Source organism: Sphaeramia orbicularis, chromosome 4, assembly GCF_902148855.1.
Source record: "Sphaeramia orbicularis chromosome 4, fSphaOr1.1, whole genome shotgun sequence".
In the NCBI taxonomy this organism is placed as follows: domain Eukaryota; kingdom Metazoa; phylum Chordata; class Actinopteri; order Kurtiformes; family Apogonidae; genus Sphaeramia; species Sphaeramia orbicularis.
Genome location: NC_043960.1, coordinates 30467657 through 30482682, shown reverse-complemented (window position 1 = coordinate 30482682; position 15026 = coordinate 30467657). Strand labels below are relative to the sequence as shown.

The window sequence follows — 15026 nt, the reverse complement described above, 5'->3', positions numbered from 1 at the left end:
CTTGTCCTATACTTTCATTTCATGCTGCCTCTTCATGTTTTTTTTTCTTATTTATACAGTACTGGCAAAACGTTTTCAGGCCCCCCTAAAATTTTACACAATCTCAAATATTATGAAATATTTGCGGAAAAATCTTTTTTGTGTTTCAAAAGGTGTGGCTGCATCAAACAGACACAAACAAATGCAAATGACTTTTCATGTTTATTGTTAACAATAAAAAAATAACAAACTAAACTCAACAGCTCCAACATGTCATGCCCTGGATGTGTTTTATTATCTTATTGGAACATCCAGTTTTTACTTCAAAAGAATGGTACACATGCTGAAGCAAGCATGTAATTTTGGAGAATGGAACGATACTTGATAGAGTTCAGTGCCTTAAGAGTGATTCTTAATGCAATATATTACAAATGCATGGGGTGTCCAAAAACTTTTTCCCACCCATGTACTTTGTTTCCAACTTAACTGACATGTAAGCAGTGTAGTTGATATGACCTGCTTATATGCACAGAATCCCCAAACACACTCACTTTTACTTAAATAACCAGATTCAATACTTGTAGAAGCCTTAAAAAATAACATGACTGACAGACTCTCCGATTGTGGAGAACATGGGACATTTATTTGTGTCATTTTCTATTCATCAAGTAAATTCTGAGTCTGTATGGATTGTATTCCACCATAAATTAAAATGGTTGATTCACCATTGCTGTGATCTGAACTGTTCTGTGAAGTGTTTTCTGAAGTTTGTTTTGTAATGTTGCTTTGTTTTCTGATACATGGTTTATTCTGGAATGTTGTTTTTATCATGTAGTTTTGTATTGTAAAATATTCTGTGCATCAGCAAATGTCTTCTGATGTGTTGACCTTTGTGAAAATGTTTCTGAAATTTTCGTTTTTTAATCATATGCTGATGTTTTTCCAAATGTTACTTTGTTATGTTGACATATTATTTTGTAGAGTAAAATATTTTGTGTAATATAGTTTTGTAAAATGTCTTTGTGAAAGGTTGTAGACTAATATTGGCTTGTGATGGTTTCTTGCATTGTGTTTTTCAAAATGTTATTTTTGTCAAATATTACATTTTGACCGTCAGGGTCCCTGTATGTCCATGGATTAAAACCCTCATCTTGCTGATCGGATTAAAAGCTAATTTCATCATGTCACATGATATCCGAGCTAGTTCCATTACTGAATGAAGACTGGGTTGTGGTTGCAAGCTCAGATCTATCTTGAAACAGTTTAACCTCATCCAACTAACTGTTCATAGTCCTTTTTCATACCTCAGTAATCAAGGGAAACTATTCACACATTCATGACTATTGCTATTAAACACTCCAAGTGAAAACAAGCAGCAGACTGATGAGAGAAGCTTCAATTTATTTACTGAAACTCAAACATAGAGCGCGCCCAGGCAGCTGTCACTTATTCAGAGAAATGATAAAATGAGGACTGGAAAAATAATCACAGTTTGTCTGATGCACTCGCACTTTCAAGCACACATTCACACAGTCAAAGCAGGAGGAATGAGAATCTGAATGTTGTGACTAATGTTTACATGGTTAAAAGTAATGATTAAATAAATTATGAAGGAGGTCAATTAGAAAAAGGAACAGTTCTGTGTCACAGGAACAATAAAAGTGCATGAACCAGATATCGGAGACCTTAAGTTTGCTGGACATCCTGGTAAAGGCTGAACAAAAGTGAGGGAGGATGACAACAGGACAGGACGTCAGCGCTGGGAGGAAGTGGAGGACGCGTGCACACAAACGCACCATGGGACAGACCAAGACAATCACATTAAATTAGAAGTGAACACACAACGAAGAAGCAAACGCAACATGTAAACCCTTCTCCCTTTTCTAATTTCAGCGCTAAAAAGACAAGGGAATTTAAAAAAAAAAAAAAAGAAAATCCCACCTTCCAGACCCCATTTCCCATCCCTCTCCCCACCCCTTACACCTGAATTAAAGGCTGCCGTATGAAAAGGCCAGAGTCCATAGGGCTTCTGCTGATTTTTTTCCTGTTGGTTTAAACCTTTCAGAGAGAAGCATACAGCAGTCTACCAACCGGCTCCTCTCTCCTCTACAACTCATCTTTCCGTTTGTCCTCTTCTGTCCCGGCGTCCTCATCTGTCTCTTCATCTTGCTCAGGCTCCTCCTCCTCCGGCTCCTCGTCCTCCTCCTCGCCCTCTTCCTCCTCCTCGTCCTCATCTTCCTCGCCGCCCTCAGCGTCCGCCTTCTTGCTCTTCTCCTCCTCCTCCCTCAGTTTCCTCTCCATGTCCTCCTGCTCCTCCTTCATCTTCTTCTCTGGTCCCTGGTGGGGAGGGAAGGCAAGTTGTTTGAAATGTTAAACAGAAGCGTTGGAGGTTTGTTTGAAGGTCTGCAAATACTCTGATGTCATTTAGAATCATGTCTCAGTGTACATTTCCTGACAAAATTGTTTCAGATAAAGGTTCATTTCACAGCACTTGACCTGTAATTTACACATCTTGGTTTACGTTTGTAGTGTGCCGAGATATGAACAAAGGCATCTACTGTCACTTTAGTGTAAGATTAAAAAACCTTTACATTTAGACACATCTGACAGTAGAAAAAGAGCTCCCGACAGAAGGTTGATGATTTATAAATATATCATGGTGTAATCAGTCCATACTAACCTATTTACTAGGAGTCAACCATTGTTTTTTTCATGGCTAATACTGATTATTAGTGATCACTGCAACCAATAAATGACGTTAGAACTGATCAGCTGTTACGTTATGTCAAGTGATAGGTGAAGTGGTAAGTGTGTTGATTATTTCATTGGGCGGAATGGAAAAGGTGCCAACTGAAGCAACAAAATGAGCAACATAAGGATCTGAGAGACTTTGACAAGGACCAAATGGTGATGACCAAGTGACTTTATCTCTGTGAAACTGCAGGTCTTGTTGGGTGTTCCTGATCTACTGTGGTTAGTACCGACAAGCAGATCAAGCAAACTGAACTTCTCTGGAACATGACATTATGACCTCCTGCTTGATACAGTGTAGGTCTGATCCAAAGGCCTGGTCTCTAAATAGCTACTTTCCCACTAAAATTTCCAGGAACTTTTATTTCTCAGATTTTATTTACCTGTTTAATTACCAGAATTCCTGATAATCTGTGTGATTTTCATTTCCACAGCACCTCAATGTTCAGGAAAATTTATTCAAATCAGGCTGACTTATGCAGGAGTGGTAAAAGAAACTGCACTACACCTCCAGTCCAGTAGGTGGCAGCGAGAAGAATCTTAAAGCCAAACAAGCACGATGAAGGCATAAATGACTGACAAGCCCACATGATCAATTGTGCGAGGATGGAGGATGCTCAAGTTTTTCTGTTAACTGTGTTTTACTACATCACAACTAAATACATGCAGTGAAAAAGCAATTTTTCCCCAGGTAATTTCAGAGGTTTTTCAAAAGACCACTCCCCCTGTAGTCCAGTTTACCCCACTAGTTATCAGAACCGAAGAAGTCTCTTGGATGAGAGAGGAAACGTTTTTAAAAGAGCTAAGCCAGTCCAGTTGAACTGAGAAGAACTACCAAGAAGAACGATGACCTGGGCAAATGAGAACCTACACAGACTTCCTGTGGAGGAAAAGGGGCTAATGTGTGTTATGGTTTCAGGCACCAACACATTATCAGCTGATCCTTTAAGTCCAATAAGTTGCATCATGGAGCCTCCACGGACTGCATTTGTTTGTCGAGCACATCCCACACATGTTATGTTTGATTGAGATCAGGTTGTCTTTCCTTAAGACAACATTTAGTAGGTATTAAAACTAGGCACAGACCTGGAACATCCACCAGACCTGCAGCTGTAGAGATGCTCTGATCTATTCATTTGACATCATAATTTGTGCCTTGTCAGAGTCACTCAGTCAACTACACTGGCCACTTTGCTGCTTCCAACACATCAATTTCAAGGTCTAAATGTTAACTTGCTGCCTACTATACACCACCAAAGGAATGTTACCATTGTAATGGGAATGAGGAGAGAAAAAACAACATTTTTGCCACTTCTCCTGTCAGTTTTGATAATATTGTGGCTGATTAGTGTATAATTGCAAATTTTCATCAACATGTTTTCACACAGAAATGAGGGATTATAAATAAGTGCTACTGAATAATAAATGTTCAATGTTCTGTCAACAGGACGTTGCTCATGATGAGTAAACAATCAGACTGTGCTGTGGATGGGACATTACTCAGACCACAGAGTGACAGCAATAGACAAAAATAAATGGAATGATGAAAATATAGGCTCCAATAAGCAGTCTGTCCTCACTATCTACACCAAGTTCTCTCCTTTTTGGCTTTTCATTTAAACAAAGGGAGGTATATGGACAATGAGATGTAAACCTGAAACTCAAAACACAGTGGTTCAATACCACATTCTAGTAGATGGGTTAGAAAAACAAACTCTTAATGACACTCAGTAAATTGCACATGGCGCTCATGAAAGAGAGAAAACAATTCAGACAGGATACAGAAATACCGTTATAAACATTAGGATTTCATAGTCTTACCTTAGTTACTCCCCAGGTCTGCTTTCCAAACTCTTCTGCCTCTTTGATGTCATCGGTGATCAGGAAGTTGTCAAAGATGGTGCCAGACTTGACCTGAACACAGACAGTATATTTTTCATGAAATGCAGTCTGGGCCGGATCCAGCCCCTTCTTAAGTCATGTCATTCACTACCACCAGCTCTTGTTGGGTGATTAGTCTCATTACCTGCCACAGATCCAGACCCAGCACTCCAATGTTATCAAACTTGTACATAGCGGCATCATGAGTGTACTCTGGGTTGTCGATCTCAGGGTGGACCCAGGCTCCCTTGTAGTCAGGGTTGTCAATCTGCTTTGGTTTCCACTCGCCCTGTATAGACAGCAGGACAGCAGTGAGGATTACAGATGGTCATTCAAGAGCAGACCTGCACCTTTAATGTACATTACACAGTAGACAGTCTGTACCTTGTATTCTGGGTTGGAGATCATGGGAGGTTCCCACTCTCCATCCATGTCCTCGTCCCAGTCGTCAGGCTTCTTGGCATCAGGGTCTGGGATGGTTTCGGGTTTGTCCCAGTCCTGGACAACAGAATCATATGATTTAGCTCTGTCTTCGTGTAATGAGCAATGTTCAACAATAAGTAGAACTGTTTGTTTGAATTAAAATTGGTTCCAGACAGACTGAAATTAAGATTAGCACCACTTACTGTTTATGTTAAGGATTAATTTAACTCATCAGCTATATCATATTATACAAGTCAAGTGGTCTCTGTGTGCGTGCATGCGTGTATGTGTGTGATTGGGGATTCACACAAAATCCAGAAAAAGCTGACTGCTGCAGTGTCATACTTATTTTGGTCAAAGAACAGACTAGCGAAAACAGGAAGTTGATAGGACCAACATTTTGAAAGATATTAGTAATTTTGGAATACAATAGCCTTACAATCACATTGCTATACCCAGAACACTTTGGCAGTGACTCCTGGACAAATGCAGTACAGCATGCACGAATACACAACAGCATAACTACCACATCTACAACCCGTAGATCCCCATGAGTCAACACGCTAGTACTGACTAATATTCAACAAATTACATTTCTATGAGCATCTGTTGACAGTAACATCAAAGAATTACTTCTGTTTAAGCCGTACAGTTCTGTGCAAAACTCTGATGCTATTTTTGCTTTGATGTTTTTGCAGAGTTTTAATGCATATGCACAATTGATTAAAAATGATCAAAATTTATGTTGTTTTTTGACGGGGCTGTGTATTGTACACTGGGTAAAAAAAAAGGATCATTGCACCGTATGAGGTTGTAATTTGGATGCAAGTCTCCATATTCAGTTACAAGAAAAACACACAAATGGTATTAAAACTAGAACCAAAGCAAACAAAAGTTAGTATTAAATGTAGCCTCTGTCCCCATTTGACACTAACATCTCCTGAATGAAATCGTTAAAAGCTCACTGTACACTGTTCTGTGTGTCAAAGGGCTCATAAAGCTAATTGTGTTAAGTATTCATTCAGTTTATGAATTCACCTATTCATTTCCCCTTTAAAATGTAGTTTTCATATTTATCTCTAAATTCCTCTATTTAAGACTTAACGATTGCATTTAAAAGATTTACTTCTTGTCTACACTATTACAAATCCCTTTTAAAATGCAACTGTTCATTGATGGATTAATATTCAATTTGCTATGTTATTTTCATTAAACTCTTGCTCCAGATAAATAAAAAAATAAATCAATGTTATCTCAAAACACCATTACACAATAACTGTTTATAGTTTATAAATCTAATGAAACCTCATTTCATTTCATTCTGTTTAATTATTTGCTTGGCCATCCAGGTCCTTCCTGTTGTCCTCCACTGTGAAACCCTACATAGTAACTAACAGTAGATTCAGTTAAATAGTAATAAATCTCCAGCTACATGTGTGCAGATTTCAGTACCATGGAGCATTTTTTCTCAGAAGCTTCCTTATCTTTGATCCTTTAACAGTGAGTTGACAATTAACTCCTCCAAGCATTTCCATATGTTTCAGTGAAATCCAAGAGCCCTTTTCTTTTTCTTTTGTTTAAGTTACCCAGAGAACTTGGTGACACTGATTTTTGAGCACCCAGGTGCATTGTGGGATATGTTCAGTTAACTGATATAAACTTGGTAAAGTGATTTTTGATGGTATCTGAGATTTAAAAATAGCTACATACAGTGATTGGAGGAGGTTCATCCTGATAATATCAGCTCAATGCTTAACTGTGATACTGATATAATTTATAATAAACCAATATTTGAGGGGAATAAATGGTTCTAAAGCAGCAGTAGATATGTCTGTAAATGTACTGTACCTCAGGCTTAGTGTCAGTGGGATCATCAATCTTGGCCCTGTCATCCCAGTCGCTGGGCTTTTTGGCCTCAGGGTCCTTGATCTTCTTTGCTGGCAGCATGTCCCAGTCTTCCTCCAGCGTGCCTGACTCCACCTTTTCATTGTTGATCCTCACCTCGTACGTCTGGTCTGGGTTCAAGATCAGTGTGTACAGGTGGGTCAGCTCATCATCCTGGAAATAAGAGGTTGAAAAACTCAAAGGGAGGCAGAGAACCTTACTTTTACTGACAATACAAATGTGAGATAGTGAACAAGGTTTGTAAAATGTGTACCTTGCATTTGATGTCCTTCTTGATGAGGTGGTTTTGACCCTTGTAGTTGAAGATCACATGAACCTTCTTTGTGCTGTATCCACAGATGTCAGGACCTAAACACAGGTCATACCATTTCCTTTAACTCCTTAATGATATTACAGTCAAGCACCCTTCAAAATACTTTCATCCAGAAACATGAATGTTCTGCGGTCAGGACCAGCTGCCCCTGAAAGACAAACATGACTCACCAAACATGATGTAGTACTGCGAGTCTCCGTGCATGTCACTCTGGTCCAGGTCAGAGGGGAAAATCTTGACGTAGCCACCTCCGCAATCAATCTTCTGCTCATGCTTGACAGTAAACTGGATAACCAGGGGCTTTCCCTCATTGCTGAAGGAGTCAAAGCGAGCTGACAGGGCATAAAAACGGGCATCCTGGCTCGTTTGGAGACCTAAGTGTAGATGAAAAGAAACAGGAGGATTTAGGAGCTATTAGCAAGTGTCTGTCCTTTTCTGGCCTCTCTATTTATGACTGCATCACTTCCGTCTTACCAACATTTCCTTCACAAAAATGTTACCATTCTTAGCTCAGGGGATATCTTTTGTTTCACACACACATCACACTACACCATACATTCACACTTGTGTCACTGATGCTACTGACCAACACAATCCACCCCACTACATATTATTTGTGTCATTTTAATTGAATTATTTTAGTTAATAAATAAATAAATAAATAAATAAATAAATTTCTGTCACAATTTAGTTTGGTGTGTCTTTTCAGTTTTTGTCATGGATGGAATTGACCAGGGTTATTATAGCTGGAATTGCTCAATCAGGGTAGACCGGTCCTTTCAAGAGCAGATACCAAATTCCTGTAAGATAAAAGGCAGCAGTTGTTTCCTGGGGACATTATCTTATGCTTCTGTGCTTGGAATTTTTCCCCCCACTGATCACGGTTACTTTGATTTCATGTTACCACTGACTTCTGGGTTTTCTTCTATGGATAAGGCAGAAAAGATGCTAATCTAGCTCTGGTGTTTAAAAACAGTGATCAGGTGTCACAAACTTTTCATTGCCTTTGTTGATCACAATAATCCCACCCCCAACTACATTACATCAGCCGCTCTTGTTCTATAGACTACCAAAATGGTGGTGTCACTCTGGAGACAATTCTTCTGAAATGCAAAGACCTGGTATCAGATTGGGTCTCGATTCTAAACCAGCCCATGACCTGCCTTGTTGTAAAATGGGCAACTATAGCAGTAAGACAACATAATTAGGGTCCTTGAGCAGGTTAAACTGGAAATAGGTATGATTACAGTACTTACAAGTCTTACCCATTGTTTTGTAAGGAGTGTATCATGTACCAACCATATACGCCAACCTATTTTACCTACATCTGCCCAGTAAACCACTGATCTACATGTCTGACATGCAAATACATGCATGCATTTGTAACAACCGTCTTGGTGCGTGGGGAATACACTTGAAGATTACCTTTGTCAGCTTCAGCATCACCATAGAACTTGCCAGAGCTTAGTTTCCACTGGCCATAGTCTGACTTGTGCTTGGACTCGGCCCACCGGCTCTTCCACCCATCTGAAAGACAGCAATTCAAGTCAACTGGTCACACAGTGAATTCTTACTCATTTAGTGTCATGGAGTATTATTTAGCTTGTTCACAGTTTACTACAGGTCAAAATACCTGAAACACGGTATTTTCCAACACAAATATGTAAAATTAATGCAGAATTTTAGAGGAAACATAGGTGGCACGGACATTATATTTTATTACATCATCATCACCTTATTCATGCCTTTGTAGTTTGTACTGTTTATAGTACTGTAACTGGTTCAGGACGTTGATAAACTGGAATTCACCCATTAACCCAAACAGGTTTGAGGGCAATATCAAAAGTGAAACAATGTCGGTGGTAAAATTCTAAACTATGACCAAATTACTACACATAATTAATAAATTAATAAATAAATAAATAAATAAATAAATAAATGACATTCAAACAATGTCCCCATAAACTACATATATGGTCACCTCTCTACTTTAGCTAGTCTCTAGTAATCGAGCTAACCTGGTCTCATTTGCGTGAAAAACCAAACGTGGCCTAGTGGTATCGAAACTAAGCTGAAACAAATCAATACAATCACACATTTTAAAGAGCATTTCCCGAAAAGGACCAAATAAAGAAGAACTAAACGTTCTGGGTAGCGGCTATTGAGGGTAGTTAGCTAGCAGCCACTTTTCCAACCCAAGTCATTCATACTGTAGCATAAGAAGACATGGAACCGGCTATACTGCACCTCCGTCCAGAAACTGCTCCTTGAAGTACACGGTAGCGTCAATAGTGACAGCCACCGCTGCCAAAACTGTAAGAATAGCCACGGGAAGCTTCATGTTGGCAGCTACTGTCCAGATACCGTTTAGGTAAGGAACGGCTGATGGGTGAAGAAGAGCTAATAAACCTGAAGGAAACGTAACCTGAGTATTTCAACAGACAGAAGCTCTGCACAGATGGCCGCAGCTCATTGGACGAGCGACTGGCCAATGACAGGAGACCACGAGTTACTTTTCGGAAACGGTTCGGAATGTATCGGCTAGGATCGGAGCGGGGGTGGGGCCGACTAGTGAGTGAGTGCGCATGGTATATTCAAGGACAATGGAACATATGCACGACTGATTTAAAACGATCCAGATTTATGTTGTTTTTTTTGACGGGACAGTGTGTTGAATACTGGGTATGAAAAATACTGGTAAAAAATAAAAAAAATAAAGGATTATTGCACCGTATGAGGTTGTAATTTGAATGTAATTTGGGACGTCAGGGAAAATAGGACAAATATCCTGTGAAAACAACTTATGGGATTTGTCTGAGATAAATTAATAATAATTACAAAAAAAAAAAAGTTTTCCAAAAATTATAGTCAGCCATGTCATATGGTGATTTCAGGTTCCTGGTGATAAGAGTCCAGCAGCGAACAAAAAAAAGTAGTGATAGAGCACCAAAATTGGTTATACATCTGATTGATTGATTGATTGATTGATTGATTGAACTGATTAAAGATTTTAATTAGACTTATAGCAAAGAGTTTTGAGCTCTTTCCTAATTAAGACACATAAAATGGGGACAAAACAAGGGACAAATCTATAATTCTGGCAATGACAGCTGGGGTGTGTGTACTGTGTCAGAATAATGAAAACCGTAGTTAGATCTAAACGGTAATCTATACAATTTCATATTTAGTGACTGACTTGTAATGTGATATTTATAGAGCCAAAGATGGAAGTCTTTATTTGCCTCGTTTTTTCCCTGAACGCGTCATCGATGGGAGGTAGGGGTTCGTGATGTGTTTGAGGGTCCAAAGTTTATGGGTATTAGCAGACTTCGTGGCCAGTGCTGTTAAGTTCATAACATGTGTTTTCTGCTTCAATTTTTTATGTAATTATTTTTCACACTTTTATTTTAAAACACTGTTGCGATATTGGCAGCTCTAAATTGTTTATAACTATATGTATAATTGTTCATACTGTATGTCTTGCATAGTGCAGAGTATTACTGCTATAGTATAGAGCAGGGGTGTCAAACTCATTTTAGTTCAGGGGCCATATTCAGCCAAATTTGATCTGAAGTGGGCCAGACCAGTAAAATAATAACATAATAACCTATAAATAATGACAACTCCAAATTTTTGTCATTGTTTTAGTGAAAAAACACATTGAATTATGAAAATACTTACTTTTATAAACTATCCAAAAAAAAAAAAAATTTTTTTAACTAAAAACGTTAGAAAATTTAGTGCAATTTTAACAACATTATACCTCAACTTATCATTTCTACATGTGCATTATGGATCAGATCTACAAAGACACTAAACACTAAGTAACAGGCAGAAAAATTGTTAAAATTGTGTTTAATTTTCTTTAGACATTTCGGGTTGTTCATATTTGTTCAGGTTATTCACATTTAATTGTTACAGGATAGTTTGCAAATGTAAATATTTTCACAATTTAATGTTATTTTTTGCACTAAAACAAAGAACAAAAAATTAAGTTGTCAATTCTAGATTTTTTTTGGTTTAATTCAAAAAATTTTTACTTAATTGAAGATTTTTTTTTTTTTTTTTTTTTGCTTAATTGATGATTTTTTTTTTTTTTTACTTTATTGAAGGGGTTTTTTTTTGGCTTAATTCAATTTTTTTTTTTAACTTAATTGAAGATGGGTTTTTTGGCTTAATTCAAGATTTTTCTTAAAATTAATTGAAGATTGTATTTTTTTTTTTTTTTTTTTGTGGCTTAATTCAAGATTTTTTTTTTTACTTAATTGAAGTTTTTTTTGTCTTAATTCAAGATTTTTTGCTAAATTTCAGATTTTTTTTTTTTTTTTGGCTTAATTGAAGATTTTGTTTTACTTAACTGAAGATTTTTTTCACTTAATTGAAGATTTTTATTTATTTTATTTTTTTTTTTTTGGCTTAATTCAAGATTTTTTCCTTAATTCAAGCAGAAATTTTTTTTGCTTAATTCAGTTCAAGCCTGTGGAATTTTTGCACTTGGCAAAAACATCACAAGGAATTAATCTGTGGGCAATATTGATTAACATCTTTTCACCTTCCACTGTATTTGACTCTCATATAAAATCAATAACTTCATATTAGAATATACAGATCATACAACATTTTAAAACACCTCCATAAATAAGCTTTTCATTTCTCTCAAAGACAGGTGGTGGTGAACAGAGTTAAATCTGGGCCAAAAGTTTATTATTATTATTATTATTAGTAGTAGTAGTAGTAGTAGTAGTAGTAGTAGTAGTATTGGTATTATAACTGCTAGTTTTTTTTAGGTTTAATATAAATGTGAATCAATTCTGAAATTATATTGAATGAATTTTTTTAATCAATATTTTTCATTTTCATACAATATTGTTTTTGAGATAAATGCATGTTCACCAAGCTGCATAATTTGATGGTATAAAGATATATTTTGTCCACATAAATATGTAAATGCTCAAATATTGATACAAAAAGCTTAATATTGAGCCAACCTTCACAGCTGGAAATAAAATTAGATTTTATATGAAACAGGTGCAACTAAGTCATTTCCCACCACACAAGTTTCTGCTCACAACAAGTTTGGCTACTATTCTATCTAGTTCCAGATGCCTGTTATTAAATATTTTGTGCATTTGTACATCCACTGTCATCTGAAATTTGTTGTCGCTACCTGATCTAGATTTTAATTCTGTATCGGGCTGATCCCTGATACAAATATCATATCGGAGCATCCCTAACCTGGATTTGACGGGCTGACTCGTTCCCACAACTTGCACTCAACAATAATCATCAGAATATTTGCATTGCATATTGTATGAAGGGATTATGGTGAAATGCATGGGAAACTAGATTTGTTAAATGATAGAAAATAATGGAAAGTAATCCATTGATTTTTAAAAACATGCCTGTATTCTGATTACCATGTATTAAAATTGTAACTGTGACGGAATACAGTTACTCATATTTTGTATTCTAAATACGTAATCCCATTACATCTATTTCGTTACTCCCCAAAACTGTCTGTAAGTTGTAATGCACATGTGTAAATGATCAGATGAGGCATAGCATTGTTGAATTTGCAATTATTTTTCTTATGACATTTCAGATTGTTCATGGATGTTTGTAAGTGTAAACTTTTTTTTGAGATGTAAACATCTTCATACTGTAGTTTTAATTTTTTTTCAATTAAAACAAAGACAAAAATTTGGAGTTGTGATTATTTATAAGTCTGAGGTCATACTGGGCTGTATGTGGCCCCTGAACTAAAATGAGTTTGACACCGCTGTTCTAACTCATTATATATCTAGGTTAAATCCCCTATTGAACACGATTTAGTGCATTGATCCATGAAAAACAATGAAAAACAGTTTGATTGTTCAACATTAATACATTGTCAGCATATAAGTCATGACTTCTATTCTTTACTTCAACATTAACTTCACCTGACAGTAACCTAAAACATCCATCTAAGTTCTCTAAGGGTTATTTACAAAGAGAACAGTCGACTGGAGCATTGTCTATTACAGAATGACCTGCCCAGTCACATGACCTAAATCCTATTGAGCTACTCTTTGATGAACCGGATCACAAGGTCAGAAGGAACCATCCAACCAGCCAAGAACCTTTCAGAAGGGTTTATTAGAGATAATGCAAAGTATTTCAGCTGAAAGTTTAGAGAAACAAACTGTTAGTAATAATAGCAATAGTAAGTCTATAAGTTTATTCCGAATAAAGTACTGGTACTGACCAGAGCGTCATGGGTAATGTCACGTCCGTCCACCAGCAAAAGTTTTCACATACACCTGCTATTAAAATCCAATATTTATGAAATATAGGTTGCACTGTCAAAGAATATCAGTAGTCTGTGCACAAATGGATTAGCATTATTTCAACACAGTTCTATGCATTTCTTACAACTTTCCTTTGACAAAAATGCAGTGGGGACGAGATCTCACTGTGGCCTGTGGCACCACTGCCAGAGGTGCCGGTGCCTGTGGTTCACTGTTTCTGGTGCCAGTGGTTTATTTCCAGTGGCTGTGGTACCGCTGCCACTGTTCTATTGGTAAAGAGCAGTTTACAATGGCAGGCGCATCATACGACTATAAGGACGTTCAAGCCAGGCATTAAGTAAATCTGTTTGTTGGTTATGGAATGGGAGTCAGGCTAATAATGCAGACGTAAGTTTGTTCGTGAACATAGACCAGATTTTGTTGAAACGAGTACTTTTGAGATTGAGTGACGCAGACATTTTTTCAACTGAAATTTCGTTAAATTAAGATTTTTTTTTTTTTTTTTAAAGATACGACTTTATTCCCTCAAAATTATGACTTTTATTCTCAATATTTCACTTTATTCTCATAAAATTATGACTTTTTGTGTTCGGCTTTATTCTCATGAAAATACAGGTTTCATCTTGATATTTTACGACTTTAGTCTCGTAGTGACAAGCGTTTTTATTTTCTTATGCAGCCTTAATATGCCGTTGTGTTTAACAGGTTCTTCCAGTGTGGAATATTTAGCTGATTTCTGGTTTTCCAGTGGAGAACGATTATTTTCTTTGTGACAGTCAGGGCTTTGAATAATCGACCGGCTCTATTTGTAAAGTGTCATGAGATAACTTTTGTTATGATTTGGTGCTATATAAATAAAATTTGATTGGATTTGACCAGTATCAATTATTTCAAATTTATTGTGTTCCTTCTGTCTTCTTCTTCCTATCATGCACTCAGCCATTGCTCATACCTTGTTCTTTTCATGACAAACTGCTCCTTTTTCCCCCTCAAACATTTTCCATTGCATATCTATGACATTGGATTGTATTAAAATTATACAGGCCCCAGTTTTCCCAAAAGGTTTTATTATTCATGTTTTCGTTAAAGGGTTGCCAAAAAATAGTGGGAAGAATATGACAATTACCGTGCAAACACAACAACGAAGTCAGTGTTTACAATATGTAAATCTGTTTGCACAAGTACACCTTCTGCTGGTAGTGAGTTGGAACTCCTCTATATAGCACTGACATGGTTCAAAACACCGCTCCGAACAAGGTGCTTCCTTAGCTCACAGTCCAATGCAATTGATAGGAACCCTTGGCACCACACCATGGCACCTGGTACCGAGCTGAGCTGTGGTACCGAGCTGAGCTGTGGTACCGAGCCATGGTCCCATGGCACCTGGTACCGAGCCCTGGTATCGTGGCACCGCGGCACCTAGCCGTGGTAACGGAAGTGAGCCGCCGGCGGTGTCGGTGCCTCAATATGCACTCGCTGTCTGTCCA

At 37.3% G+C, this 15026-nt stretch overlaps 1 protein-coding gene across 1 annotated transcript; it reads right to left on the bottom strand.

The window, feature by feature from the left end:
• Positions 1 to 1357: 1357 nt before the first annotated feature.
• Positions 1358 to 9722, bottom strand: LOC115418328 (calreticulin-like). Its single transcript, XM_030132753.1, has 9 exons — positions 9500 to 9722; positions 8678 to 8779; positions 7423 to 7626; positions 7193 to 7287; positions 6883 to 7092; positions 4996 to 5109; positions 4757 to 4900; positions 4552 to 4644; positions 1358 to 2316 (listed from the first exon to the last, which is right to left on the bottom strand). The coding sequence occupies exons 1-9, from the start codon at positions 9591 to 9593 to the stop codon at positions 2086 to 2088; spliced, it is 1287 nt and encodes a 428-aa protein (XP_029988613.1). The 5' UTR covers positions 9594 to 9722; the 3' UTR covers positions 1358 to 2085.
• Positions 9723 to 15026: the final 5304 nt, after the last annotated feature.